General features: G+C 39.8%; 3 protein-coding genes across 11 annotated transcripts in view; 1 reads left to right on the top strand and 2 right to left on the bottom strand.

Annotated features, from left to right (window-relative positions):
* Window positions 1-2,462: 2,462 nt before the first annotated feature.
* Window positions 2,463-9,886, bottom strand: LOC133661634 (chromatin complexes subunit BAP18-like). 3 transcript variants are annotated; one of them, XM_062064995.1, is made up of 5 exons: window positions 9,694-9,886; window positions 8,073-8,167; window positions 5,179-5,399; window positions 4,999-5,103; window positions 2,463-4,538 (listed from the first exon to the last, which is right to left on the bottom strand). In XM_062064995.1, the coding sequence occupies exons 1-5, from the start codon at window positions 9,796-9,798 to the stop codon at window positions 4,474-4,476; spliced, it is 591 nt and encodes a 196-aa protein (XP_061920979.1). In that variant the 5' UTR covers window positions 9,799-9,886; the 3' UTR covers window positions 2,463-4,473. The 3 variants fall into 3 exon arrangements, with proteins under 3 accessions (XP_061920979.1, XP_061920981.1, XP_061920980.1); XM_062064997.1 differs by lacking the exon at window positions 9,694-9,886 and adding an exon at window positions 9,514-9,545 and having other exon boundaries at window positions 2,468-4,538; XM_062064996.1 differs by lacking the exon at window positions 9,694-9,886 and adding an exon at window positions 9,048-9,453 and having other exon boundaries at window positions 2,482-4,538.
* LOC133661630 (uncharacterized) overlaps window positions 8,824-26,802 on the top strand; it is a 38,258-nt gene continuing 20,279 nt past the window's right edge. For 2 of the 7 annotated variants that reach the window (XR_009827975.1, XR_009827977.1), the window contains exons 1-2: window positions 8,824-8,983; window positions 10,220-10,360. Coding sequence is in view for 4 of the 7 variants with exons in the window: in XM_062064988.1 (XP_061920972.1) it covers window positions 14,504-14,689; window positions 14,779-17,214 (2,622 nt within the window). In the remaining 3 variants the exon portion in view is untranslated. Of the gene's footprint in view, window positions 8,984-9,623; window positions 9,675-10,219; window positions 10,361-11,907; window positions 13,044-13,417; window positions 14,690-14,778; window positions 21,293-26,802 lie in introns of those variants that run through there. The other 5 variants (XM_062064986.1, XM_062064985.1, XM_062064987.1 and 2 more) reach the window with 5 other exon arrangements.
* alox12 (arachidonate 12-lipoxygenase) lies at window positions 10,959-21,261 on the bottom strand. Its single transcript, XM_062064989.1, has 15 exons — window positions 20,991-21,261; window positions 20,571-20,717; window positions 20,282-20,483; window positions 20,135-20,216; window positions 19,922-20,044; window positions 19,739-19,845; window positions 19,481-19,653; window positions 19,261-19,404; window positions 18,892-19,095; window positions 18,722-18,808; window positions 18,437-18,606; window positions 18,247-18,368; window positions 18,044-18,144; window positions 17,798-17,968; window positions 10,959-17,723 (listed from the first exon to the last, which is right to left on the bottom strand). The coding sequence occupies exons 2-15, from the start codon at window positions 20,715-20,717 to the stop codon at window positions 17,544-17,546; spliced, it is 2,013 nt and encodes a 670-aa protein (XP_061920973.1). The 5' UTR covers window positions 20,991-21,261; the 3' UTR covers window positions 10,959-17,543.

The following is a 26,802-nucleotide window of genomic DNA, read 5'->3' as shown; positions in this document are numbered from 1 at the left end:
CCAAATAAAAGTAAAACATTTTCATCGAAGTGATGAGTTAGGTTTAGTGTCTATACTGTACAAAGTGTGTGTGTGTGTGTTCCAGTGAAGAAAGTGTGTGCTGGATGATGCTGACGCTGATGGCCACTAAGTGATGCGGGGTGCACCTTAGCAGCACATCATGTTTTGCATGTGTCACTCCAAATCGTGATGTGCTGCCACAGCGCGCCCGGACAACCACGACCTTGACCTTGACCCCTCCCCCCGCCTACAACCACATGCACACACACGCACACACACAGCTCACTGTGTGCGGTGTGTTTTGATGTTATTGATTTACTTGACCTTCTTGAATATTAGCTATTTTACTTAAAGTAAAATAATAGTCTTGTTTTTATTTGAATTTTTACAGGATTGCAACAGGTGCATGAAATTTGGGGAAAGGGTTTGAAATGTGACATTTTAAGAAATATGTTTGAAATTGTGACATGCGCTGCTATTACATAAGTATTTATTTGTAGCACCGATATTAATAACATTTTAATGCATAGGTGTCCAAAGTGTAGCCAGGGGGCCATTTGTGGGCTGCAGATATTTTTTTTTTGTACGGATAAAATTAAACATAGCCTTCATTAGAAAGTGACACAAACAAAGATAAAGCGTAAAGCACTTGGAACTATCTGTGTATGTTACTGCAATTGGTCTATCATGATTTTCAACATTAATAATTTTTCCAAGTGCTTTGGTAAGTTTATGATTATGTTAAAGCCATCAAACAAGAAGGCATTATAAGGACGAAAAAGAAAGGGTTCTTAAATATACTTCATGCACACCAATTAAAATAAAAAAATATATAAATGTGTTTATATATATATATATGTATTAGCTTAACATAATTTGCCCCACGCTGATTTTATTGAATTAAGAAGCTTGTCTAAGTAGGCCCCACTGACCCTTCAATGGTGTATAGAAAGTTTGGACACCCTTGTTTTAATGCCTCACAGGTTTTTTTGAAAAAAATTAACAATTTGAGTTAGTATTAATTTAATTTACTGCTTGGAAGAATGGGAAAAACAATCTGTATTAGTATTCAATAGCTGCTGTTTTTAATCCAACAATGTTCAACAACCAGTTTTGAAGTTGTTTTTTTCCCAAGTATGGTTTAGGTTTTTTTTTTTAGAAATGTTTAACAAATTGGCTCAATCCAACATGTCTGAAAAGGAAGAAGCAGGGTGTAATTTGGCCCATTAATTTGCAATATCTTCTAATTTGTTTGCTTCCTGTTTAAAGTGAAAAAAGGTGTTGGAAAAAATAAAATGAACAGCAAAAGCAAACAATTGACAACTTGTGTGTCGTGTTAAATACAGAATGGATTAATAAAATGAGGCTCAACATTTTATAATTAAAAAATAGAAACATCGACAAAATATATATATATATAAAAAATACATTACAATTAGTTCTGTGAAATGTATTTTTCAAACCAAATCAATCACCCTTTTGAATTTGGATTAATTACAGGTTGTTACTCGCTTCTAATTAACTTAAAAGTAGACCCTAATTCTTAGACACAATTTTGTCACACAGGAACTTTTTTTTTTAAATGGCTTACTGGAATCATTTATTTGCTCAACACTTGGTAACAGTTTCATGTGATTAGGTCCAGTCAGGGTGTATTTGATTTTATTTGCACTGATACGTGCATTGACCTAATCACTGACCATATAACAACCCGTGCCTTAACCATCTAGGGTTTAAGTAAAGGAGCAGGTACGCTCAAAATCCCAAACTGCGAGAATAATCTGCGTAAAAATGATTACTCCGATTTTTGGCGGTGGGTGATTAGTCACAGGGGTAACCTTTTTTTGACCGCCCGAGTGAAAATAAGATGTTTTAAATAATGTCAACTGCATGATAAAATGTTCAAACAACACAAGAAAAAAAAAATTACTGAATTGCCCAATTTCTGGATATAAATTAAGTACTAATTTGCTAGTAATGTTCAATGAATGAAATATTGTTCTTGGTATATTTTTTATTAATCTAGTGTGTTGAGGAGTTGCATCCATCCATTGTTCTATTGCTTGTCTCTTTCGGAGTAGCGCACTCGGGCGGAAGGCGGGGTACACCCTGGACATGGCAGGGTGTTGGCAATCAGTCAATCCCCGGGTGCATGTCTTTGGAGGTGGGAGGAGTCTGTTCCACTTAATTGTTGGTGACATCAAGTCTTTGTGAGTCGTCTTTTGTTTCCTTGTAGTTGGGATGATGTCATCCTTATGATTTGTCCTCAATGTCTTAAAATACAAATACTTTGGCTTCTTCCAGTTCTCCATTTCGCTTCGTGGGGGTTTTACTCTTAATTCCCCCACGCTTTCTTGGCGCTGTGAGCATTTTTGTTCTTTTCAATTTACTTCCCTGCTTCAGCATTACCACCTTGCTTGTTGTTGGTGAACTTTAGATGGCCGGTGCTATTTTTATAGTGGAACCCAGGTGTCAATGTTGTTGACATCCACATGCATGCTCTTTGATTGCAGAACCTTTCTGTTGAAGCATCTTCATTTTGTTCTGATATCTGCCGCCCATGTGTAATGTGAAGCCCATTCTCGATGACATTTTTCATGCCTTTGTCCTGTCCCAAATCAATCTTAGACCACATTTGCACTACAATGTAACCCTTTTCATTGTTTTGCTTCTCTAGAGCATCCAACCAATCAATGTTTTGAAGAAATGACGCGTTATCATTTCTCGATTCCTTTAGTGCGATTCATTACGTATTAGTTGTGCTGCTTATTTTTCTCTTTCCGAACTTCTGAGTTGTTCTTCCTCATGTCACTGAATACCACCATGATCCCCCTTGTTTGACCTCCTCTATTTGCCGTGGCAGAAGCCTTTTTCTGCCCATTCCCACCGACTTAAAGAAGCAAACAGATGGTCAAGATCTGTGGTCATGAAAATGACCAAAACAGTCCTAAACCCTCAAAATCAATGCAGAGCTTTTTTTTTTTAGTCTACCCTTACAAAGAGTGACATCACAAATAAAAGGTAGGGAAATGTATGTTCAGAGCAAGGTCTCCAGCTTTAATCAGCATAAGAGCTCCTTTGACAAAAAGAAAGGAAAGGTGAGCTATTTGTGTTTTATTTATATTACTTTTAAATTGTTCTTGACTCACAAAGCAGATCTCCACTCAAGTAGTGCGACCATTGTTTTCATGTTCGTCTGTTGTAATTTGTCATTCAGTGGAGGGATAGTGTCTTAATTAAACCGCTAAAAATCAAGAGTTAAGAAAATATTCTTGACCCTTCGGTCAGCTACCTGTTAAGAGACCACCAGTAATGTGTGAGAGTACAATAAATTCCTTTCTCCTACTCCCATCTTTAAATATCATAACAATTCAATGCTGCACACTGGATTATTCACTTACAAATGTGTTGTGTGATACCTATAGCAATAGTAATCTGATAGCATGTGTTACTTGATTATATTGGGTCTATTTGTTATTCAAATGTTAAGTGCAATACAAATAAAATCCATTATTCTTATTACAGTTCAGCAAACATGATTGTGTGTCCGGCTTTAGCAGCACATCATTACTGGTATCTTGTTTGTGCATTACCAGTGTGTTGTGTGCTGCTCCAGTCAGGCACACACGCTCGACAAAACACTTTCAAAAGAAAAACAGCCCTAAAATGTCTATTATTTCACTGAAATTTCATTACATATCACAAAACTGATATTTTTTTACTCATTTTTTTTTATTGAGGTTTAAATGATTACCATGTTTAAATATTTTACGTGTGTGTGTGTGCATACAATGTGGATAATTTCCTAATCCAATTTTGACCACCGGAAGCTTTTCTAAACAATACGTACTCAGAAAATGTGAAAAATCGAATGTCAAAATGCAGCATGTAGGCAATCAGTTCTATGACGTAACAACATTATTACACTAGAGTGTCTCCAGTGTGGCCATTTTTTGTCTTTTTCTTCTTATGCATATTGCAAAAAAAAAAAATTGTAATTGAAATATTTGATAGTATTACACAAACTTGCTTTGTCACTTATACAACATTGCAAAAGTGTGTATGTTTTGTTGAGATATCTTATTGACATACATTGGATTGGTTTTTAGCATCTTTACTGTACAAAATGTTTTTAAGTCCCACCTCTTGCATTTTTTTCCAATTTTGGAGTGCGGTAGAAAATATTTGGACACACCTGCACTACAGTATCACCAGCGTATTGTACAATTCTTGCAAAAACTGTACCCACCCAGTAACAATGTCATGCAAAATCTATTCCGTGTTATTACTTGAAAATGTCTCAGATTTACAAATAAATTGCTGTTATTGGATAATTCAAAACAAACTGTCGTCTGGAATTGTTTTTTCTCTTTGAGAAATAAAAGGGAAATGTCACAAAGCAAGACAATAATAAATACAAGGAATGTTCGCGCTAATGTCTTTGCTTGCTTGATGACTCCTTTTCGGGGAGGGTCAGTGGGACAGCAGAGGAAGATCGCTGGAGTTCATGATGAGACCGGAGTCCAAGTTTAAGGTATCTACAGCAAAACAAGAGCAATATTTCTTCATGTCTGCATAGGGTTTTTCTTTTTAAGCTAAAATGGTACAGTGCATCCGGAAAGTATTCACAGCGCTTCACTTTTTTCACATTTTGTTACAGTATGTTTACAGCCTAAAAGTGCATCAAGAAAGTATTGAGCAATTGCTGTGAATACTTATGTACATCAGATTTTTAAAATAATTTTGCAAAATAAATAAAATATATTTTCACGTTGTCATTACGGGGTATTATCTGTTGATTTTTGAGGACAAAATGAATTTATTCCATGTGAATACTTTCCAGATGCACTGTAAATTTACAATTTCAGAATAATCAGTTCTGAACTTACAGTAGATACTAAAACTAGAAAGTCAAGTTATTCATAGTTGACAGCTGCTATGGAGTCACATTGCATAGTTAAAATGCATTATTGAGAACGGTACAACATTTAAAGTCACCTTGATCGAAGTTGATCTTTTTGGAGGTGGATGCTTCGCCCAGTCCTTCAATATCCACAAGATCGCTGTTGACGTCCGAGTCATTCAGAGCACTGAGGGTCACATCTTCACATGCACACGTACATACTTGAATAACATGCTTTTAGCAGCACAATGAGAGACCAGGAGGCTCGCGCTCACCTGCCATTTTCCGCTTCTTTGTGGCGGGCTGGCTGCTTTGCTGGACTGTTGCTGTGACAACGTGAGGCGTGGGCACAGATAGGGTGGCGGCGGGAGTGCCCGATGTCACCATGGCGACGCCAGCGGAGATGACCGCTTTTTTCACTGCCTTTTGTGGGCCGGCGATGCAGGTCCGAGGCATCTCGTCATACTTCCTCTTCACTGGGTTCTTTGTCTGACCACTGGGGGAAGATGGCAAATAAAGTCACTTGGACTCCTTCCATTAATATGTTTCATATTTGGCGAGTGTGTAGTCAAACATAAATGTATGTAAACGTCAAACTGACAGCCATCAAAAGTACAATACAGAGAGTAGATCCCAATCTGTTCATGGATTTTTTTTACGAGAAATTGTAAATGTGTAATTGTTTTTTTTTAATGGTAACTTAAGTTGAAAGTGGTTTGATGACATGGTCTGCGGGGGTAAAGGAGTGCTGAAGCTGTAAATCCAGAAGAAGTTGCAGTTTCAAGTCGATTCACTCAAACCTTACAACAGGGCGTGTGCTTTGAAAACATACAATTGTGTAAAGCCCGGTACAGAAAAATGGAACGACCTGTGGCACATTCTGAAAAATACTAAAGCAAACAGATGCAATGTGACCAAAAAAAAGTAAATATATTGACACTAAAAGCTGACATGCAGGCTGTTATTTTTTTCTTTAAAAATAAATCTATATATGTATTGATTTTAAAAATTAAAAGTATCAAAATGACCCCTGCATCTTTTAAACATTTTTTAGTGAGTGGCCGGCGGTGAAAAAAGTTTGGACACACCTGTCGTAAAGGTTTCATTACATTAAATGTTTATAGTACATCATCCTAGTTTTCCATGGTGCAAACTGGGAAAATAAGTATTCGCAAAGAAATTCACAAATCGAAGCACCGCCCGGGGATAACCGGGCGGACCGCCCATAAATAACACTTTTCAAAATAAAAGCAGCACAGTTGTATTGCACGCACGACATAGATGTTTTTTAAAATGTATTTTGTAATTTGTGATTGCCGCTGCGCGCACGAGCATACGTCCACACGGAAGTCATACAAATAACGCTTTTCAAAACAAAAGCAGCACCGTTGTATTGCACACTCGAGATAGATACTTTTTAAAATGTATTTTGTAATTTATGATTGGACTCACGCGGGCCGGACAGGGACGTACAAAAGGCCGGATACGGCCCGTGGACCGCAGAATGCGGCCCGTGGGCCGCAGAATGCCCAGGTCTGCTATATATAATGTAGTAACAGACATGTTTATAACAATATGTAATATGTTCAATATTTACTGTATTTTGATCATTTTAATCATTTCCGGGACAGATTTATTCCGTGCATTGATTTCAGTTTTTATAACAGCGCACCTCTGACTTCTGGCAACATGTGTGTTCCTACTTCCGGAATCAAACACGAGTGTATTTTAATCATGGCAGACTTGGTAACAGACATCAAAGACGACTATTTTTGGACAAATGAGGATTTACAGCCTTACACTTTTAAAGCTAAATATACTGCTGCTTATAGAAGCCAGCAGAAGGAAAAGTGAGACGCTGGAGAAGACGGAAGCCAGGAGAGGGGGATGAAAGCGATTTTGACGCTATGAATATGGAAGTTGGAGCCAAGCTATTTCGACATAAATGGAAAGCTTAACCAAAATCAACAGGGAACGTCCCTGGCCAGCTGGACCATACGGACAACTGTCCATCGAGTGAGTCACTATAGTATCGACCATGATACACGCAGCACATGTTAGTACAACTACAGTAGATACGCTGTCTGGCTAGCTAGCTGTGTACAAACAAAACATGAAATGTGGGCTAATACTTTATAGATATTGTAATATGATTGTTCATGTTGTTCAGTCAGTACAAATTGTTGTTCTATCACAGTGTTGTGCATTACTAACTCAAACGAGTTTTGTGTTGTTGTAGAAGTTATCTCATCTCTTGCCGTAGTTAGCTTTTACGGCTAATACCGAAGCACGCCAATGTGTTACTGCGATACAAGAAGAGTTCCTCAATGTGTTCACTCTTACAATAACAATCTCGCTACAGCTTGGTTAATATACAGGTTACGGAACGTAAATGAAGTATTGTTGACATTTTTTGAATGCATTTTTAAAATGATTTATTGAGTCATAAATTACTGCAACCTCCAAATTTGGTTTGTTAATGAATATAACAACCCTCCATTCTTTTTAACAAATTTGATACTCTTACCATTTAACAATGCAGAACAAATTTGATTAAAACAAGCCAACCTAAAAATCAAAGAAATAAAATTAATATGCAGTTGTAATCATATTCATCTTATTTTTTTTAAACTCACTTTGGTATCTCTCCTAGTGTCCATTTCAATAAAAAGTGCAAATTACATCATCAATGACATCATCTTATGCTTTCTGAGCTCACTATGGCCACCGCTCGCTGTACATATCCTACCAAGTGAGACCTACACTGTTACAATGTCCATTTCTCAGATGATGCAATTGTTGATGACTGAAGTATGCTGATAGCAACCCAACCTAACCTAAAGTCTGCCATGATTAGTAGTTGTTGTTGAAGGAAAACAGAAAATGTTGTGATGCCTCTGTGGAATTAATGCGCCACCTTAATCTTTAAATGAACATGTTTTTAGAGCGCTTTACAGGTGGAATAAAGCGAATTGCATTACCTCCATTGTTAGCTGACTTTTGGTAGCGTTTATCTATGAGCTGGAATGCATAATAAAAGGAACATAAGGATGGTGAATGATATAAAAAATTCCCCCAAAAGTGCAGTGTCTTTTTAATGCTATTAAGGGATCGTGGAACATAAAACCTGCAAATAAAAAGGGATCAAACTGTAACATATGCATCTTACCTTGCAGGGTTGGACTCGGCCATTGGGTGAAGCTGCATGGTGAGTTCCCCAAGTCTGGTGAAAGCAGCACCAGCTGCAGAGAAGATTTCTCCTACCTGCAAACACACAAACCAAAATCAATCCATTGGTTTCGACGTGCATCATGTCGGAAGTGTAACAATATAAATAAATAAATGGGTTATACTTGTATAGCGCTTTTCTACCTTCAAGGTACTCAAACCGCTTTGATAGTATTTCCACATTTACCCATTCACACACAGATGGCGGGAGCTGCCATGCAAGGCGCTAACCAGCAGCCATCAGAGGCAAAGGGTGAAGTGTCTTGCCCAAGGACACAACGGACGTGACTAGGAAGGTAGAAGGTGGGAATTGAACCCCGGTAACCAGCAACCCTCCGATTGCTGGCACAGCCACTCTATCAACTTCGCCAATGAATATAAGAATTTGCTAGAGGAGCCAGATGAGACGGTTCGAGCATCTGCTCAGGATGCCACCCGAACGCCTCCCTAGGGAGGTGTTTAGGGCACGTCCGACCGGCAGGAGGCCACAGGGAAGACCCAGGACACGTTGGGAAGACTATGTCTCCCGGCTGGCCCAGGATCCCCCGGGAGGAGCTGTACAAAGTGGCTGGGGAGAGGAAAGTCTGGGCTTCTCAGCTTAGGCTGCTGCCCCCGCGGCCCGACCTTGCATAAGCGGAAGAAAATGGATGGATGGATAATAAAAAGTGAGAAGAGGGATGATACAGTTGTTGCCATGGACACCTTCAAAGTACTGAAACGACGAGTTCAAGTAGTTTAATAACAACAAAACACATGAATGCCCAAATGAACGTTGAATCCAAATAATATCTCCAGTCCAGAGCTGCACGCGCACTAAGAGCTCGTGCTGCTGCTGACCGACTCGCCTGCTAGGTGAGCAGCTCGAACAAGTTCTGCTGTTTCCACAAAGCGACATGTTTGCGTCCCAATGACTTACTTTGGTAGAAGCCGATGTCATCTTTACGTCACCGAGCGAGGGAGAAGACGGTTTGGGTTCAATGACGCTTTTTAGGCGGCAGCGAGTATGCTAACAACAATGTAGCTACAGCTAACAGCTAGCAGTGTCCTCTGCTGTTTGCATCTGCGTCAGGAGGAGTCCAGCATCCCAACAAAACGTTGCATCGTGATTTTAATGCTTCGATTGCCGTCAATTGTTACATTACAGCAAGAAATACACAAACTGTGTCCTGAAACCGAATACAAGTAGGAGAGTGATGCGGTCTTCGCCGCCCCTCGTAAATATCATCAATCTAAAACTTCGTTTTACATTGAAGCATAACATTTTTAACTAACAGATACAATTGGTCCTCACGATTTATTTATGTTCACATTTGCCCAGTAAGATTGAATACGTTACAGTGATCAGTCGTTAAGTGGTAGCAAATTATTATTTCCGACATCACCTAAACGCAACGTACGCCTTGCAGCCAGTCAACCAGGAGGGGGCGATACTACGAATATTGGTACCGCGATACGACAACCAAGTAAATACAATTCGATATTTTTGAGGTCAACAAAAATAGAATCAACTGAAAAATAATGATCGTATCACGTGGGAACAAGGGTTAGTGCATGTGCCTCACAATACGATGGTCCTGGGTTTTATCCCCGGGTATGTTTGCATGTTCTCCCCGTGACTGCGTGGCTTCCCTCCGGGTACTCCGGCTTCCTCCCACCTCCAAAGACATACACCACTTGACACTAAATTGGCCTTTGTGTGAGAACGTGAGTGTGAATGTTGTCTGCCTATCCGTGTTGGCCCTGCGATGAGGTGGCGACTTGTCCAGGGTGTACGTACCCCGCCTACCGCCCGAATATAGACTTCAGCGCATCCCCCCCGCCCCCCGCGACCCCAAAAGGGACAAGCGGTAGAAAATTGATAGATGGCATCACGCGAGTATCGATCCCATACCACTATGGGTTTCCATAATATCGCCATTATTTCACCTGGTGATATATGCGTAATAATTTTCCTCTATTTTTGGCAAACATGCCATATTTTTGTTTAGTTCTCAACATATTATTAGCGCCCCCTAGACAACCGTGTACAAGTTGACAACAGCCCCTTTAACATGAATTTGTATTGTTAACGTTTGTTTTGCTTTCCAGTGTGCTATCCCATGACTCCAGTGTCAGAGGTCAGATGCATATGTGTCCTGCTGCTGTCGTCCAGTAGAAGACTATGCGTGGAGTGATCTGTGGACCGAAACTGGCTGTTTGTGGGGTCGTGTTGAGTGTGTCATCATGTTAGTGAGTTGGACCTTTTTGTTTTCTTGCATTTGGATTCCTCCTACAGTGTAGTTACACCATGACCATTTCAGGAAAAAGTTCAGTTTTCAGACAGCTGCCTGATCTTTGAAATTACATGTGTACACCATCTATGTTTAAAATATCACCAATGGCTTTGCTTGGGACTTGTTTCATCACACACTCGGCTGTACTGATCGAGGATGCTCCTATAAGAGAGGAAGATGGATGGATATATTGGATTTTGTTTACTTAAAATGAACATAATTATAATTGAAAATTACGTAAATGTCCACTTGAATTTACCTAAACATTGAATACATTGCCCAAGTAAAATAGAGACTTGTTTTTTTAAAGATAGAATAGGATTTCATAACAACAACAGCAAAGTTGAATGACAACTTAATCTTTGTTTACAATAGTACCTCCACTTAGGAGCTTATCTGGTTCTGTGACCTAGCTTATAATTCAAAACACTCGTATCTCAAATCAACATCACCCGTTGAAATGAATTAACTTTATTTATAAAGCGCTTTTTATACATGAAAGAAATGCAACACAAAAAGCTTTACAAAGTTAAAAACAATACCCCGATGACCCAGATCATTATCACACACGCACGCACGGACAGATACCAAACACACACACATATGCTACTATATGAACAAATGAATGCATGGCTGAGTACAGAGGAGACATGTGAGTAACACTATCACAGGAGCCATCTGCACCAGGAGGTCATCAGACCTCGGCCACAAAGACGCTGACACAAAGTGCCTCCACAGCAGATGGCTCCCTCTGAGGAACGTTGGAAAGTGAAAATAATAAAACTTGTAAAATAGTAAGAACCATGAGTAGATAAAAAGGATAAAATACAAGTAAGACCTATGAAAATGTAATCAGTGTTTGCCTCACCCCCAAAATATCAGAATTGTAGCATGCCTTATAAAAAGAAAAACAACTTTTAGATGAGAAATACTGTATGGAAAATACAATAGAATGTTCTACAAACAACTACAGTAGTTTTATGAAGTAATGTAAGAATAATGTAAAGCATTTACCTTGGATAGCGGATTTGTATGGTTTCTCCTTTGAGCTGTTTCTCCGTCAAATACACTATCAGCAACCTCTACATACAATAATTTTCATGTCATACCACAGACCTAAACGGCTCTTACAGGGTTTACTGTCACACTAAATCCTGTAAGATCCACTCAAAACATCTGGTCTTACTCGCTAGGGTTGGGTATCGAGTATCGATTGGAACCGGGACTAACTTTCCGATTCTCCCGGAATCGTTCAAAAGGTTAAATTTCGATTCCTAGTTTCGATACCCAGTCCGCCGACCGGAAAAAAATATGTCCGCCGAACCGGAAGAAGAAGCCGCTGAACACCAACGAAGAAGCGCCCACCGCCGGAAGTGTTAGCATAGCCGAGCGAGTCAGTCAAGGTCAAGCATGGATAGTGGGCATCGGCGGTCGAAAGTGTGGCTTTACTTTACAAAAAAAAATGAAATAACCGCGAAATAACAGAGCTCCATGTCCATCAAGAAACGAGTGGAGAGAGAGCTGCAGATGTACCAGGACGTTCCACCGATACTTATGTCTGACGACCCTGCTGCATGGTGGTGGTCCGGTGGAACCAACAAAAGACTTATCCTTTGCTGTCAGATCTCGCTTTCTCCTATTTATGCGTTCAGGCTTCTTCCACACCCAGCGAACGTGTATTTTCCACAGCAGGAGACACTATCTGTCCAGAACGCTCACGCATCCTGCCTGAGAAGGCGCATATGGTCACTTTCCTAAACAAGAATTGTCTCTGATTTTATACTGTACCTGCTGCTAATCTGGACTGGGTTTTGCAAGTTGTTTCTTATTGTTTATTTGCTTTTCTGCACCAGGTTAGCCCATCAGTGGGAGTACGGTAACATTTTTAAGTACCTGCAGCATCATACACTTGTGTGTGTAAAGGTGTTTTCATGAGGTTTCCTGCAGCATCATACACTTATGTGTAAATGTGTTTTCATGAGGTTTTCAAAAATAAAGCTCTCTTGAGGAAAGTGTACCCCAGGGAAAATGTATTCATAATTTATAATATTTATATTCAAGTTCATAGATTTGATATTTATATTCTAGTTGAAAACAGCCCTGTGAGGAATTTATAGTAAAGTTCATAAAAAGTTAATAGAATTAAAATTTATATATCAATGATGAAATCTTAACATTGCAACACATGCCAATACGGCCGGGTTAACTTATAAAGTGCAATTTTCAATTTCCCGCCACACTTCCGCTTGAAAACGTCTCGGTATGATGACGTATGCGCGTGACGTAGCCAGTTTAACAGAGGTATGGCTTCCCTATTGAAGCCAATACGAAATAGCTGTTTTCATCTCATTATTCCACAGTATTCTGGACATCTGTGTTGGTGAATCTGTTGCAATTTGTTCATTGCATTATGGAGAAAGAAGCTGAGCAAGCAAAGAATAAAGTTGTCGGTGCAAAGCGGATATTTTGCGAGGGAAGTCAGCAACACAACACAGCCGGTGTTTGTTTACATTCCCGAAAGATGCAGTCAAGATCGAAGAACTCGGACAACAGAGACTCTAACCAGGAGGACTTTGATTTGGATACACAGACGCGATACCGTGAGTACGTAGCTGCGCTTCCAAACATTTGATCGCTTGGTATAACTAGCTTGAGCTAGTAGCTAGGAGCTAGGAGCTAGCATAACAAACACCTAGGTGCAGGATTAATTTGTGGCATATTAAATATAAGCCTGGTTGTGTTGTGGCTAATAGAGTATATATATGTCTTGTGTTTATTTACTGTTGTAGTCATTCCCAGCTGAATATCAGGTCCCACCCGTGCGCTTCCAAACATTTGATCGCTTGCCCGTACGTGCGTGTCACGTACGTAACTTTGGTTAAATATATAAGTTTTATGAACCTTGGGTTAGGTGAACGGTCCTTTGGGCTGAGTGAGTGTGTGTGTTGTGCAGGTGTTTGAATTGTATTGGCGGGTTATATATACGGGATCCCGTCCATATAACCCGCTCGAGCTATAACTAGCTCGAGCTAGTAGCTAGTAGCTAGGAGCTAGCATAACAAACACCTAGGTGTTTGTTATGCGGGATTAATTTGTGGCATATTAAATATAAGCCTGGTTGTGTTGTGGCTAATAGAGTATATATATGTCTTGTGTTTATTTACTGTTGTAGTCATTCCCAGCTGAATATCAGGTCACCCCCGGCTCTCACAGCATCTTCCCTATCTGAATCGCTTCCACTCCCCACTAGTCGTTCACTTGCATTTTCCTCATCCACAAATCTTTCATCCTCGCTCAAATTAATGGGGAAATCGTCGCTTTCTCGGTCCGAATCTCTGTCACTTCTGGCGGCCATCATTGTAAGCAATAGGGAACTTTGCGGATATGTTCAATTGACTACGTCACGCTACTTCCGGTAAAAGTTGCGATATTTATCGTCGTTGTTTTATACTAAATCCTTTCAGCAAAAATATGGCAATATCGCGAAATGATCAAGTATGACACATAGAATAGATCTGCTATCCCCGTTTAAATAAAAAAAATTCATTTCAGTAGGCCTTTAAGTTAAATAAATAAATCATCAAAAACCTGACCGACCGTGTAGACAACTTGGTGGAGCAATATGAGCGAATCCCTTCTAGTCTTCATTCACTATCCCAACTAATGGTGAGGAGGCCCATAACTCAAATGTTTGCACACAACCTAAAGTATAGCAGTAGCCATGTGACAGCTTATTTCAAAACACTCGTAAGTTGGTGTACTCTTAAGTCGAGGTACCATTGTAATTGAAAAATGCAGGAGTTGTTTGACCTAACATAGTTATTTACACATGTTGCAATCTTTGTAGATTTTTGTTGCTAACTGGTAATTGGATGCTTTGGAGTTAAACTTAACTTATTTGTGCCCGTTCATTTGGAATCTCATTATTAGTCATCACGCTTTGATGACAAAAAGGTGATGATGTCATGCTTTCATGACAAAATGTGCCGATGTCATGCTTCGATCTCTTTTGCACGGCTCAGATCAAACAGGCGAAAGCAAAGGTTTGTGATTGTCCACGAATACTGTTTTCCTAAAACAAAATGTACTTCGGCAAGGGATGAAGGCCATGGAAGCAAAAATGGCGGCGAGTTTCAACAAAGCTCATCTGCGAAAAATCACAGAGAAGAGCCAGTTGTCCCCATACGGTATTCTTGACCTTCTCAACACTCAGAAATGCCTGAAAGATTTTTTTGTACAACGGGGGTTGTTTGGCGACCATCTGAACATGTCGGAAGTAAACCAGGTAATAAAATAACCCCATGCCAATGTGCATCATTTATTCAATAAAATAATTGTCATGCTAATCAGATGTGTGTTGTATTTGTTCACTAGAATATGACCTTAAGCCTAATGGACAAAGAGAGGGATGACAAAATCAACAATATCATCAAGAGCATCGTGGAGAAGAGCATAGCAGACATTGCAAAGTTGAGACAGCTGATTGCCCTCTGGGATGCAGAGGAACGCTCTACTACAAATGTTTATATCGACGAGTCGTCGTACGGCGTCATCACTCAGCATAAAATCAAGCAATACCTCAAGAACTTTTTCTCGGAGAGGCTCATGAGTGCTGAGAATCCCAAAGAGTTCCTCCCTGAAGGAAAGGAGGGCTATTTAATGTCATCTAAGGAGAGAGAGCGTCCTGACAGTAATATGTTAGAGTACAACAATGAAGAACCAAAGGGAGATGACTCTTCACCCATGCTTGGGAAGGCTATCAGTATGATCAGCCATGTGATTCAGCCTGTGGTTGACACCATAGAAGTTACCAAAGCAATGGCCAAAAAAGTCAGGTCAGCGTGGAAGGATGAAGATATCACAGATTCAGATAAAGAGGCAGAGGAGGAGTCTGAAATAGTTGAGGGAGGACCAGTCTCCAGTATTCTGCCCACTTCAGAGGACCCTGAAGTGAATGTTCCATCTGCTTCCCATTCCTCTTCATTGTCTGATAAGGAAATCAGCAGAGAGGAGGAACATCAGGATTTTCCAGTTATATCAAGGCTTGCACCAGCAACAGAGGGACCTGCAGAGGAAAGTTCATCTGCAAACTTGATCATGAGCACCGGAATAGACAGCAAATACTTTCCTCTGGACATATTGGATGAGGGTGCAGTGGAGGAACTCTGCAGGTTTGAAAAACAGTTGACCCCCAGGCTGTCCCCCATTTTAGAGGAGACAGGAGAGGCCAATTCTTCAGCTTCTTCTTCAGCCAACACATCGAGGTACGCTGGGGTGGCACGTTCTGCTCCCTGTCCGTGTCCTATTATATCCGCCCTTCAAAAGGCAAATGTCTTCAAAAACGAGATACCTCTACATGAATATGAGACAGCGGAGAATCCCTGCGCGCTTGAGGTGAAGTCGTCCCCGCAGCTTTCCACTTCTTCATTAAATGTGATGGATGAGAAAATTCCAGATGCCTCTGAAGAAGCAAGGAAAGATAGTTGGATATCTGAGTCTGGATCCACCTCTGGGTTGGATGACACTGGGGTGGCAGATTCTCCAGTGCCTTCTCCTTCCACCTCCTCTCCCATAATTGAGAAAGCCAAAAATATCATCAGCCATGTCATTCAGCCTGTTGTTCACACCATCGACTCAGCCAGCAAAGTTACAAAGACAGCCGGCAAAACCATTGTTAAAAAAATGAAGTCCATGTGGAAATCTCGCTCTGGCAAGAAGAAGGGCAAGAAAGCCAAAGTCAAGAATGAGACAAAAGCTGAGAAAGCTTTTCATCATGGTAGTTTGGACGAAGAAGAGGAAGAAGATGAAGATGAAGATGAAGATGAAGAAGAGTCATTCTCTGGGATTTCAGGCGCTTTAGAGGATGGTGAGCTTGGAGGTTCTGCAGAAAATCCATCCTCCATTGTTGAAGAGACAAACCCAATCACAAGTGACAGCAAAGTAGAGAAACCTCAGAATATTTCTGAACAAGTGGCCGTGGAGAAGTTTTGCTTCTTTGAGGAAGAATCCTGCTCCGGGCTTTCTACTCTTTTGGAAACTGCAACATCTAAATCCCATTCCACCACACCAACTTCATTCCCCCTTGAGAAGGCAAACATGATCAAGAATACATGCAGCTATGAACAACCAACTCCAAATATCTCCAATGAAAAAGCAGAAGAAGAAATGTCCTGCCATTCTATTGGCTTGGCATCCATTCCTGACAGTAAACTGGGAGCTACAGAGACAGATGAAGAGCAAGCCAGTGGGCTCAATCTTCTCCAGTCTGAGGGGGATGCAAATGAGCACAACATCTACAGTATCTTTGAGAACATCTTCAGACAGGAGTTTTCCAAAAAATTAGAAAATTCCCTCAGACAAGGTCTCTGTGATGCTGTCCGTGTATATGTCCCTGAAAGGAGCTCAGTGGAATCCTTAGAGAGTGTTGCCATGACAGGCAAGCCGATTTGTAGTGACATAAAACAGTCCAAAGAGGAGTTTGACGGTTACTCAACTGGTCCGCGAGACTCACCGTACACTGGATCCACCTCTATCGCTTCTTCTAGCAGCTACCAGTTGATAAAAGAGAGAGGAAGCAAGAATCAATTATCAGATGACACTCTAAAAGAAGACATGCAACCTGAAGGACTTCATTCCAAGAGGAAGTCCCTGTGGAAAAGGTGGAAAATGAGACGTTCAAGGAAGATACGCCCAAATAATTTGGAGGTTGGTTGTTGTCCTGGTACCACTCTCGACACGGTTTCAGACAGCCAAGCCACTAAACCAGCTATCAAGTCCATCTTTAAAAAGGTCAAGTCAATTTGGAAGTAGAGAAACAAGGAATAATTCACTTGTGTAAATATACTGTAGAAGTGCAGGAACTGAATAATTGTTTTACAATGTGGGTAACAAGAATGAAGGTTCACACCCCATTCAAGGGTTTTTAGAATGCATACAGTGACTCTGGTCAATTGTCACTGTCAACTATTGCTACATTTTGCTAATTATCTATTGGCCAGCATTTTAATGCTGTTGCTTACATACAAGGATATATGCTGTTGTACACTATTAACATGTACTTAATGGAGTACAGTAATAATATATTTCTTTATATAAAAAGAATAAGAAATCTTTGTTTCATACTTGAGGTGAACATTTGTTCATATCGTGATGCTGTTTTCTACACGACTCGGCAGTAGGAATAGGTAGGGTAGCTCCTGTCCTTCATTCTGACTTAAGATGCGGCCTTCAATCTCTTTCAGATCCTTTCTAAATCTGTCAATTAGCTCCAAAGCTCGCCCCTCACTGAAGTGCTGCTCTGTGTAGTCGCCCAAAAAAATCTAGGTAGAAGACAAATATTGAGTGAATAAAAAGAGGAAGAAGCTATTTCCAACTTGAAGCCTCGTTGACCTACTGCATCAGGTTGTGCTCGTCCCAGATGCCACGTGATGGCCATCTGCACACATGACTGACTGACATCAGGAAGGGTGGCCATGATCATTTCCATTGTAACAGCATCTTTGTCTGTCGGTGGTGGTTGTCTCATGGTGCAAGGGGTATTTGGTATCCATGCACACCAGTCAAACTACAAAAACAAAAGAGCACAACTTTAGAGTGGAACACAAAGGACGAAGGTTGCAGGAGGTCATGTTTTGTGTACCTGCCCATTGTTAGAAGCAGCATGCTGGACTGTACTGGTGAAGATGATCACTGCAAGCAAGGTGGACAGTTCCGCTTTGGTGCTCAGCTCACTAGGAAGACCTGCAATGCATTCACCAAATCATCTTGAACATTCTGGTTTCAGATAGAAAGGTGAGCCTGAACACCATGAAAGAAAGCTTTTTGGTGCTACATAAAACTGACCAAAGTTGGGGAGCTCTGTGAAGCCCACTTGTGTGATGTCTTTGACCCAGGCTTGGAGTTCAGAGTCCTGATGCACATCTTGGTCGGACTGATAGTACAGGCTAACCATTTCTGAGACAAAACTGATAGAATGATTTTAAAATTAATTCTGCAGTGGTTGTTGAAGAACAATAACACAAACACTAACTACCTGTGTATTGACTCCCACAGCATCAGACTGTGTTCTCTGTAAAAATACTTTGGCAGGTGGGAAACTTCTCGATCAGCAAAATCAAGGAAGGGCTGGAGTGAGCGGTAGGTGAGATCTTTGTACTCTCTCTGGGCCAAAATGAGCAGACCATCACCACCTGTAGACGCAACCTACACGACCACCATGATGAGAGCCCTCTTTTATAGTTTTAGCGATCCATATTTGAGCACCGTTTGGTACTGAATTGATTGATTGATTGATGTAAGCACATATTTCATGTCTGACCCGTTTAAAGATGCCATCTGATGAGATGAGCTGAGTGCGCCCCCGACAGTTGATTTCCAGTGTGTAGCGCTGATGGGGGGCCAGCATCTGCAGTGTTGAAATTAACCAAATATAAGCCAGTGTTTTTACATTGCGGTGCCATATAACATTAGTTCTTTGTGCATGTGTACCTTATAAATGGGATGTACGGCTGGCAACTGTCTCAGCGTGGCCACACAAAACACCTCCACCACCAAGTGAGTCCTGAGCAGGTGAGATAGCACCTGGAAGATCTGGAACTCCGAGTGACGCACCCACATCTTTGCCAGCAGCCAGGCGAGGGGTGGGTCTTTAGGCAGAAAAATGGGTGTGTCCAAGCCTGGAATTTGACCCAGCTAGGGTTTATATTGGTTAGTCAATTTAAGTACTCACTTGTACTTACTGAAGAGTTTGCTGCCATATATATCACAAGTGACAACAACTAAGTAATAAATCGGAATACATCGCTATACATCATATGTTGTTGTTTTCTTACACTAGAAGACATGAATGCTTGGTACCTGAATAGCAATAGGTATGAGCCCTTGGTCTGGATGTTGGTAGAGGAGACAGAGGGGAGCAGCGATGTATTGTGGTTTACCCTTGATTGTGTTGCTGGGAATCCCCTCCATGATGATATAATCTAACAAATATATGTTACCCGCCTGAACAGAGATGTATGAGGACTGTCAAGGTAAATATTCTAATGACATTGCCAAATGGTGCATAGAAAGATGATACCTTAAGTTCTTTGTTCAGGTTTGTTCTAAGAGGTAATGAGCTCTGCACCATGGAAGCTGAGACTGGGAAGTTCTCTGGTAGCCTCTTACACCTGCGGATCATTCTGGGGTTTGAGCCATTTAGACACTGGTAACCAAAGAACCAGTCTTCCTTCCAGTGGTCCATGCAGTACTCTGAATCAAAGAATGAAAATTCCCAGGTACGTAAAAGGTGAGCTGTAATTTGTAAAGGAGCATACTTTCAAGGGATCTATCCTACCAGATATTGGGCTTCGGAGCTTCCAGAAGATATGTTTGAAATCCTCAAGGTCGTCCCAGGAATTCCCAAAACGGATGACGAGTTTCTTAAGCGACAACTCCAACAAGCTGTGGAGATAGTGAGAGAATCCCTAATTTTCATTAGCAACTTGTTTCCTACCTTGACCTGTGGTGCAGCACTTACGCGAAATGTAATGAATACTCAAAGTCACTCCTCTTCTCGTTGTCAAAACGAGCATCTTGTGGCAAATCTGCTTCTGTTTTAGCATCGATACATCGTGGTATCCCTGTCGCCCATGTTAGCCATCTAATAAATGACGCACACAATGACACAATAATGTTAGTAAAAGTGAGGAGGAATTTTCCTTACTTAATGGGTGTACTGTTTGTGAAGGACCTGTAAGTCTGCTGTCTGTCCTGAAGTTCTCTTTTTCTGTGAGTTTGGAGAAGAGCTAAGGAGTCATCTCTATGTGTCTTGGCTGTGAAAAAGAAGTGCATTTTTAGCAACAGCTTCTTCTGTCTGATTTGCTGCCCATTTCCCTACCTGTTCCTTCTCTTATCTCCACTGTGACATCTCCCACAAACCAGCGGTAACAAGGGAAGGTCAGCGCTCGGTCTCCAATTGGAGGATTCACAGTGACGTAGCGACAGAACCAGTTATCTTCCACCCAGTATCGCTCTTTTTCTAGTCTGACAAGTAGCAGAGGGCCGAGAGGGGTATGGCTGCTTACTTTGTACTCATCCACCTGAGGGGGCAGGGTCGTCAATCAATTCATGAGGAATTTCTGTAGCTTTACTGCATGTTAAGACTGAACGGCTGGCTGTGGACATACCGCCCCTCGACAAAAGTCTAGGCCTGGGTTGTCCAGTAAAGTGCGCTCGCTTTCCCCCGTCACCCCCACCAGCGTCACATAGATGTAGTTGTTGGTGCCTGAATACTCCGATGTGCCCGTTGCCAGAGTGACTATGTAGCTTTCCATCTGAGGAGATAGTTGTTGACATGTAGCAAATGACACCTGGTGTTGAGTCAATCAAATTAATAATGAAGAGAAAACTAGTTTCACTGAGAAATGTCTCCCCTTGCTGGTCATAGGAAAGAGTGCAGGCTTAGTTCTACATATTGGTGTCATATAACAGTCTGATACTCATGGGTAAATAGGTTGCATAAAGATACTTATATGGAGAAAAAATGTTTTTTAAATGATCAAGTAAATAATATCAAGGCAATATGAATGTATTGTTGATATACTTACTGTGCTGTCTGATGCGAAGAATCAACAGGAAAACACCCAAAATATTCCAGAGTTGCGTATTTCTGCTTCCCTCTTAGCCTTCGGCACAATTCCTGCTCCTTTTAACTCTTGCTGCGTTTTACTTTCTGTCTTCTCTTTTTTATCAATTGCATTTAACATTTCATCTGGGTAATGGTCTTTTGTTGTTAGCAGGAAAGCAATCTTTGAGGTTCGCTTGTTTTAATGTCTTTCTCTTCCTTACTGCACTCTAGAACACACCCACCCAACCATTCCTTTGTGAAGTGTGTGAGTGTAGTATCACTTTACACACACACACACACACACACACACACACACACACACACACACACACACACACACACACACACACACACACACACACACATGTTTGTATCCTTCTTGAGACCTCAGAAAAATGCCTTTCTCTGGTATTATAATTAAAGTCAAAATTTTACAAGAAAAACTGAACATTTGTGCGATATTAAGATCAAATTTTAATCAATAACAGTCGCAAATTTACAAGAAAAGCTTAACATTTTGGCAATTTTATGAAAAGAGTCGTAATTTTACTCGTCAAAAGTCACAATTTTTATAATAATAATCGGAAATTTTACTTAGCAAAATGATGACAAAAGTCATAATTTTACACAAAAAATGTCACTGTTTTACAAGAACAACAAAAAAATTAGCAATATTATCATAAAAGTCAGAATTTTGTATGACAAATGTCACCATTTTGCATTAAAATTAATAATTTTACTCGACAAAAGTCACAATTTTGTAAGAAATCTTAAAAATGTTGGTAACATAATAATAATCGGAAATTTTAGTTAGCAAAATGATGACCAAAGTCATAATTTTACTCAAAAAATGTCACTGTTTTACAAGAACAAAAAATGGGCAATATTGATTGATTGATTGATTGATATATTTTTATTTCAAATATGCATAAAAACAAGAGCAAGCCTGATCCAATACAGTGCTATAGCCTTAACAGCCATTATAACAAAATGAAAAGGTAATCAAAAAGGTTAACCAACGAACGAGATTTCTCTACAGAATTTCCTCTCTGGTCAACAAAAGCACCTTGAGGATTCTGGCGGGAACTCTCGTTCAACCCTTTTTCGATTACGCATGCACCTCCTGGTACCCTAGCACCTCCAAAACCCTCAAATCTAAACTCCAAACATCTCAGAACAAGCTAGTCAGGTTACTTCTAGACCTCCACCCCAGATCCCACCTCACTCCTACCCACTTCTCTAAAGTGGGCTGGCTCAAGGTGGAGGACAGAGTTAAACAACTTGCACTGAGCCTAGTCTATAAAATCCGCTACACCTCCCTGATACCGAAGTACATGTCAAACTACTTCCTTAACGTAAATGACCGCCATAACCACAACACCAGGGGGTGCTCCACTAACCACGTTAAACCCAGATTCCGAACTAACAAAGGTCTTAACTCATTCTCTTTCTATGCCACATCAATGTGGAATGCGCTCCCAACAGGTATAAAAGAAAGGGCATCTCTATCCTCCTTCAAAACCGCAATAAAAGTTCACCTCCAGGCAGCTACAACCCTAAACTAACACCCTCCCCGGATTGCTAATAATCAAATGTAAACAATCAAATGCAGATACTTTTTCTTTTTCTTATGCCTTCTGATCTCTTTCTCTCTCTCTCTCTCTCTCTCTCTCTCCCTCTCTCTCTCTCTCTCTCTCTCTCTCTCTCTCTCTCTCTCTCTCTCTCTATGTCCACTACTTGATGTCCATACCCCCCCCCCCCTCCACACCCCTGATTGTAAATAATGTAAATAATTCAATGTGATTATCTTGTGTGATGACTGTATTATGATGATAGTATATATGATAGTATATATCTGTATCATGAATCAATTTAAGTGGACCCCGACTTAAACAAGTTGAAAAACTTATTCGGGTGTTACCATTTAGTGGTCAATTGTACGGAATATGTACTTCACTGTGCAACCTACTAATAAAAGTCTCAATCAATCAATCAATCAAAACAATGGAGAATAAAAAACAAAAACAAATGAGCATTGGACTTTCTTTTTCTTTTTTTTCTTTTTTTTTTTACATATTTGAAAAGGAGTGAGAAGAAGTTTACACTTATTTAATCCCACCCCTTTTCTTTAAATCATAAATTACTCTGAGCTAGAACTACCTATTCACTCAATGTACAAACTTAATGAACTTGTATATACTGTACATAACTCATAGATATATACATACATATGCACACCACACACATACATAGCCACATCATTACCACTAGTGATCATGGAAATGGTATCATCACAGCAACACCACTGCCTCAATGGGCAGCCCCACACTCTTCTGTAACACAAACAACCCAATATCAAAGCCCTTCTTCATCTCTGTACCTCTGGAATACCATGTACTTATACTTCTTTTTAAACTGGTTTATGTTTGGACATTGCTTTAACTCATCATTCAAACCATTCCATAATTTCACTCCACAAATTGAAATACAAAAACTTTTAATGGTCGTTCTATAACTAAGCATTTTGAAATTTAAATTCCCCCTTAAATTATAACCGCCCTCTCGTGTGCTGAACAATTTTTGAATGCTTCCTGGGAGTTTATTTATTTTGGCTTTATACATTATTTGTGCAGTTTGATACAAAATAATATCATTAAATTTCAATATTTTTGACTGTAAGAATAGTGAGTGAGTATGGTCCAGATATCCAACCTTGTTGATGATCCGTACAGCTCTTTTCTGAAGTATAGTTATTGAATTTAATGAGCTTTTATAATTATTCCCCCAGACTTCCACACAGTAGGTTAAATATGGTAAAACTAATGAACAGTAAAGAATGTGGAGTGATTTGTGATCCAGAACCTGCTTTGCTTTTTTTATTACTGAGATGCTTCTTGACAGCTTATATTGTACATGTTTTATATGTGATTTCCAGTTAATTTGATCGTCAATTGTAACTCCAAGGAATTTTATTTCAAAAACCCTTTCAATATCCACCCCATCTATTTGTATCTGCACCCTTGTTTCACGTGTCCTCGTTCCAAACAGCATTAACTTAGTCTTTGTCAGGTTTAATGACAATTTATTATAGTCAAACCAAGTTTTTAGTTTACTCATTTCTTCCATAATGACTTCCTGCAATTGATTTAAGTCATCCCCTGAACAAAAAATATCAGTGTCATCAGCAAATAACACTAATTTCAATAATGTACACACTTTACATATATCATTGATATACAGGATGAACAGTTTTGGCCCCAACACTGACCCCTGGGGGACACCACAAGCAATATCCAAACATGATGAACAGCAATCCCCCAACTTCACAAACTGTTGTCTCTTATTTAAGTAACTTTTAAGCCAATCTAATACAACTCCCCTGATTCCATACTTTTCCATTTTATTGATTAATATATCATGGTTAATTGTGTCAAATGCTTTTTTTAGATCAATAAATATTACCATTGCATATTGTTTCTTTTCTATGGCATTTGTGATTTCCTCTATTGTTTCAACTATTGCCAATGATGTAGATCTGTTTGATCTAAACCCATATTGACAGTTTTCATCTAGTAATTTCTTATAATAATCTCTCTTATTTGACCTTATAATATGAGTTAATTTGTTTTTATATTTTTTATATTTATTTTCTGCTTCTTTTGTTTTCAATCTTATAAATTCCCTGTAAAGAGTGTTTTTCTTTTTGCAAGCATTTTGCAATCCCTTTGTGATCCAAGGACAATTGGTATATTTTCTTCTACTGGTGCATTCTTTTATTGGGCAATTTTTATCATATAATGACCTAAATATTCTCAAGAATATATTGTAAGCACTATTAACATCACCATTTTCATAAATTACATCCCAATTCTGCTCCAGTAAATCATTTTTAAATGAACTAATGGATTCCTCTGATCTCGTTCTTCTGTATTGGGTTGGCTTTTCTAGTTTTTTTGTCCTGTAGTTTCCATTAAATATCAGAAAAACTGGGAGGTGGTCAGTGATATCTTTGATCAATAGCCCACTTACGGTCTTATTCTCAATATCATTAGTGAATATGTTGTCCATTAGAGTGGCAGAGTGAGACGTAATTCGACTGGGTCTGGTGATTTTGGGATATAGACTCATACTGTACATTGTGTCAATGAAATGATCTATATCTTTAGTTTTACTGGGATTTAACATGTCAATATTAAAGTCTCCACAAATGAAGACAGCTTTACTAACGTTACTCTCCTTTGAAAACAGGCATTCCATCCAATCTGTAAAACGTTCAATGCTTGTACCTGGCGATCTGTATATACAACTAATAATGACATTTCTACTTTTTTCCATACAAATTTCAACTGTTAGACATTCAAGTAGGTTATCAACCACAGTTGTCATATCATCCAGACGTTTGAATCTCAAGGTGTTATCCACATAGATTGCCACCCCACCACCCCCCTTGTTTTGTCTATTCATATTAATAAAATCATAACCATCCAGTTCAAAATCTGTCACTTTTTCACTGTTAATCCAAGTTTCAGATACTGCAATTATGTTAAATGGTTGTGAAAATGTGTGTAAATAGTCCTTGATGTTCTTGAAATTCCTGTTTAGGCTTCTACTATTGAAATGGATAATGGACAATTTGCCTTTAGTAATAATATTCTGGTTGTACTGTTCATTAGTGTAGTAGCAGCAGTTCTCATTGATATTGAGGAGGAAATTATTGTCCGGGTCTATATCATGTTCCAAGTCTTGTAGGTGGTGCTCAGTGTATTGAGATGCTTTCAACTGTACATTGTCATATTCACTTACCAACTGAATTATGTGGCTAGTGTCATCTTGCGTATTGTCAATGTGTGTCATGCTTGTGTTTAATCGCTTTTACCTTACATTCCAGTTCATACGTCATATTCGTTGAGATCTTCGATGTTTCTAATCAGCAGCACTTTGGCGTTCTCCGGAGTGCCGCTGAGTTTGATGAATACTTTACAGTTCGCAGTCCAAGTTTGTAGAATTTTCTTCTCTCTCCTCATTTGGTGTGCTTTTCGGGCTATATCAGCATTTCGTTTGGTCAAATGGTCATTCATGTATACGTTTGTTCCTTTTAGCTTTCTTCCCTGTTTTAGCAACGCGATCTTGTGCTTTCTGTTGACAAATCTCAGAACTATGCTCGGCTTGTCGTTTGTTCCTCTCCTGGGTAAAAGGTGACATGCTTCGATGCTGTTACAGTCCAGTTGTATGTCCTTGGACTGCATGAAGACCGCTACCTGTCGCTCCATCGAAATAACATCCAACTCCGCCGGCTCCCCTCCATTCGATGGGGCTACTGCTCGTGCGTAAGACCGGGGTTTGATGCTAAGTCCAGTGATGATCACATCATTGATCCTAGTGTACTGCTCAATATCAGCAACTCTATTCTCCAGAATTGCGATTTTCTTGTCTTTCTCCAAATTGTCAGCACTCATCTGATCCAGCTGCACAACAAGGGACATGATGGTTTTCTGCTGCTCCTTGATTGTAGCAACTTCCTCGATCAGAGTGTCGATTGACTTTTTAAGTTCGCTATAATCAGTCTTGGGCGCCATCTCGTCTTTGTAACAGCGCACCGGCTATTTACTCCAGACATTCACTTGTTAAATGAATTGCAAACTTTCTCCTTACATTATTAAACTTAAATGTTTGGAGTAAAATTCGCGAGCGCCGGTTCAGCTACCGGAACAGGAAGGAACGTTTGTCATAAAAGTCAGAATTTTATATGACAAATGTCACCATTTTGCATTAAAAAGTAATAATTTTACATA

Source organism: Entelurus aequoreus, linkage group LG12 (genome assembly GCF_033978785.1).
Source record: "Entelurus aequoreus isolate RoL-2023_Sb linkage group LG12, RoL_Eaeq_v1.1, whole genome shotgun sequence".
Taxonomy (NCBI): Eukaryota; Metazoa; Chordata; class Actinopteri; order Syngnathiformes; family Syngnathidae; genus Entelurus; species Entelurus aequoreus.
This window is presented reverse-complemented; position numbering and strand designations above follow the sequence as displayed.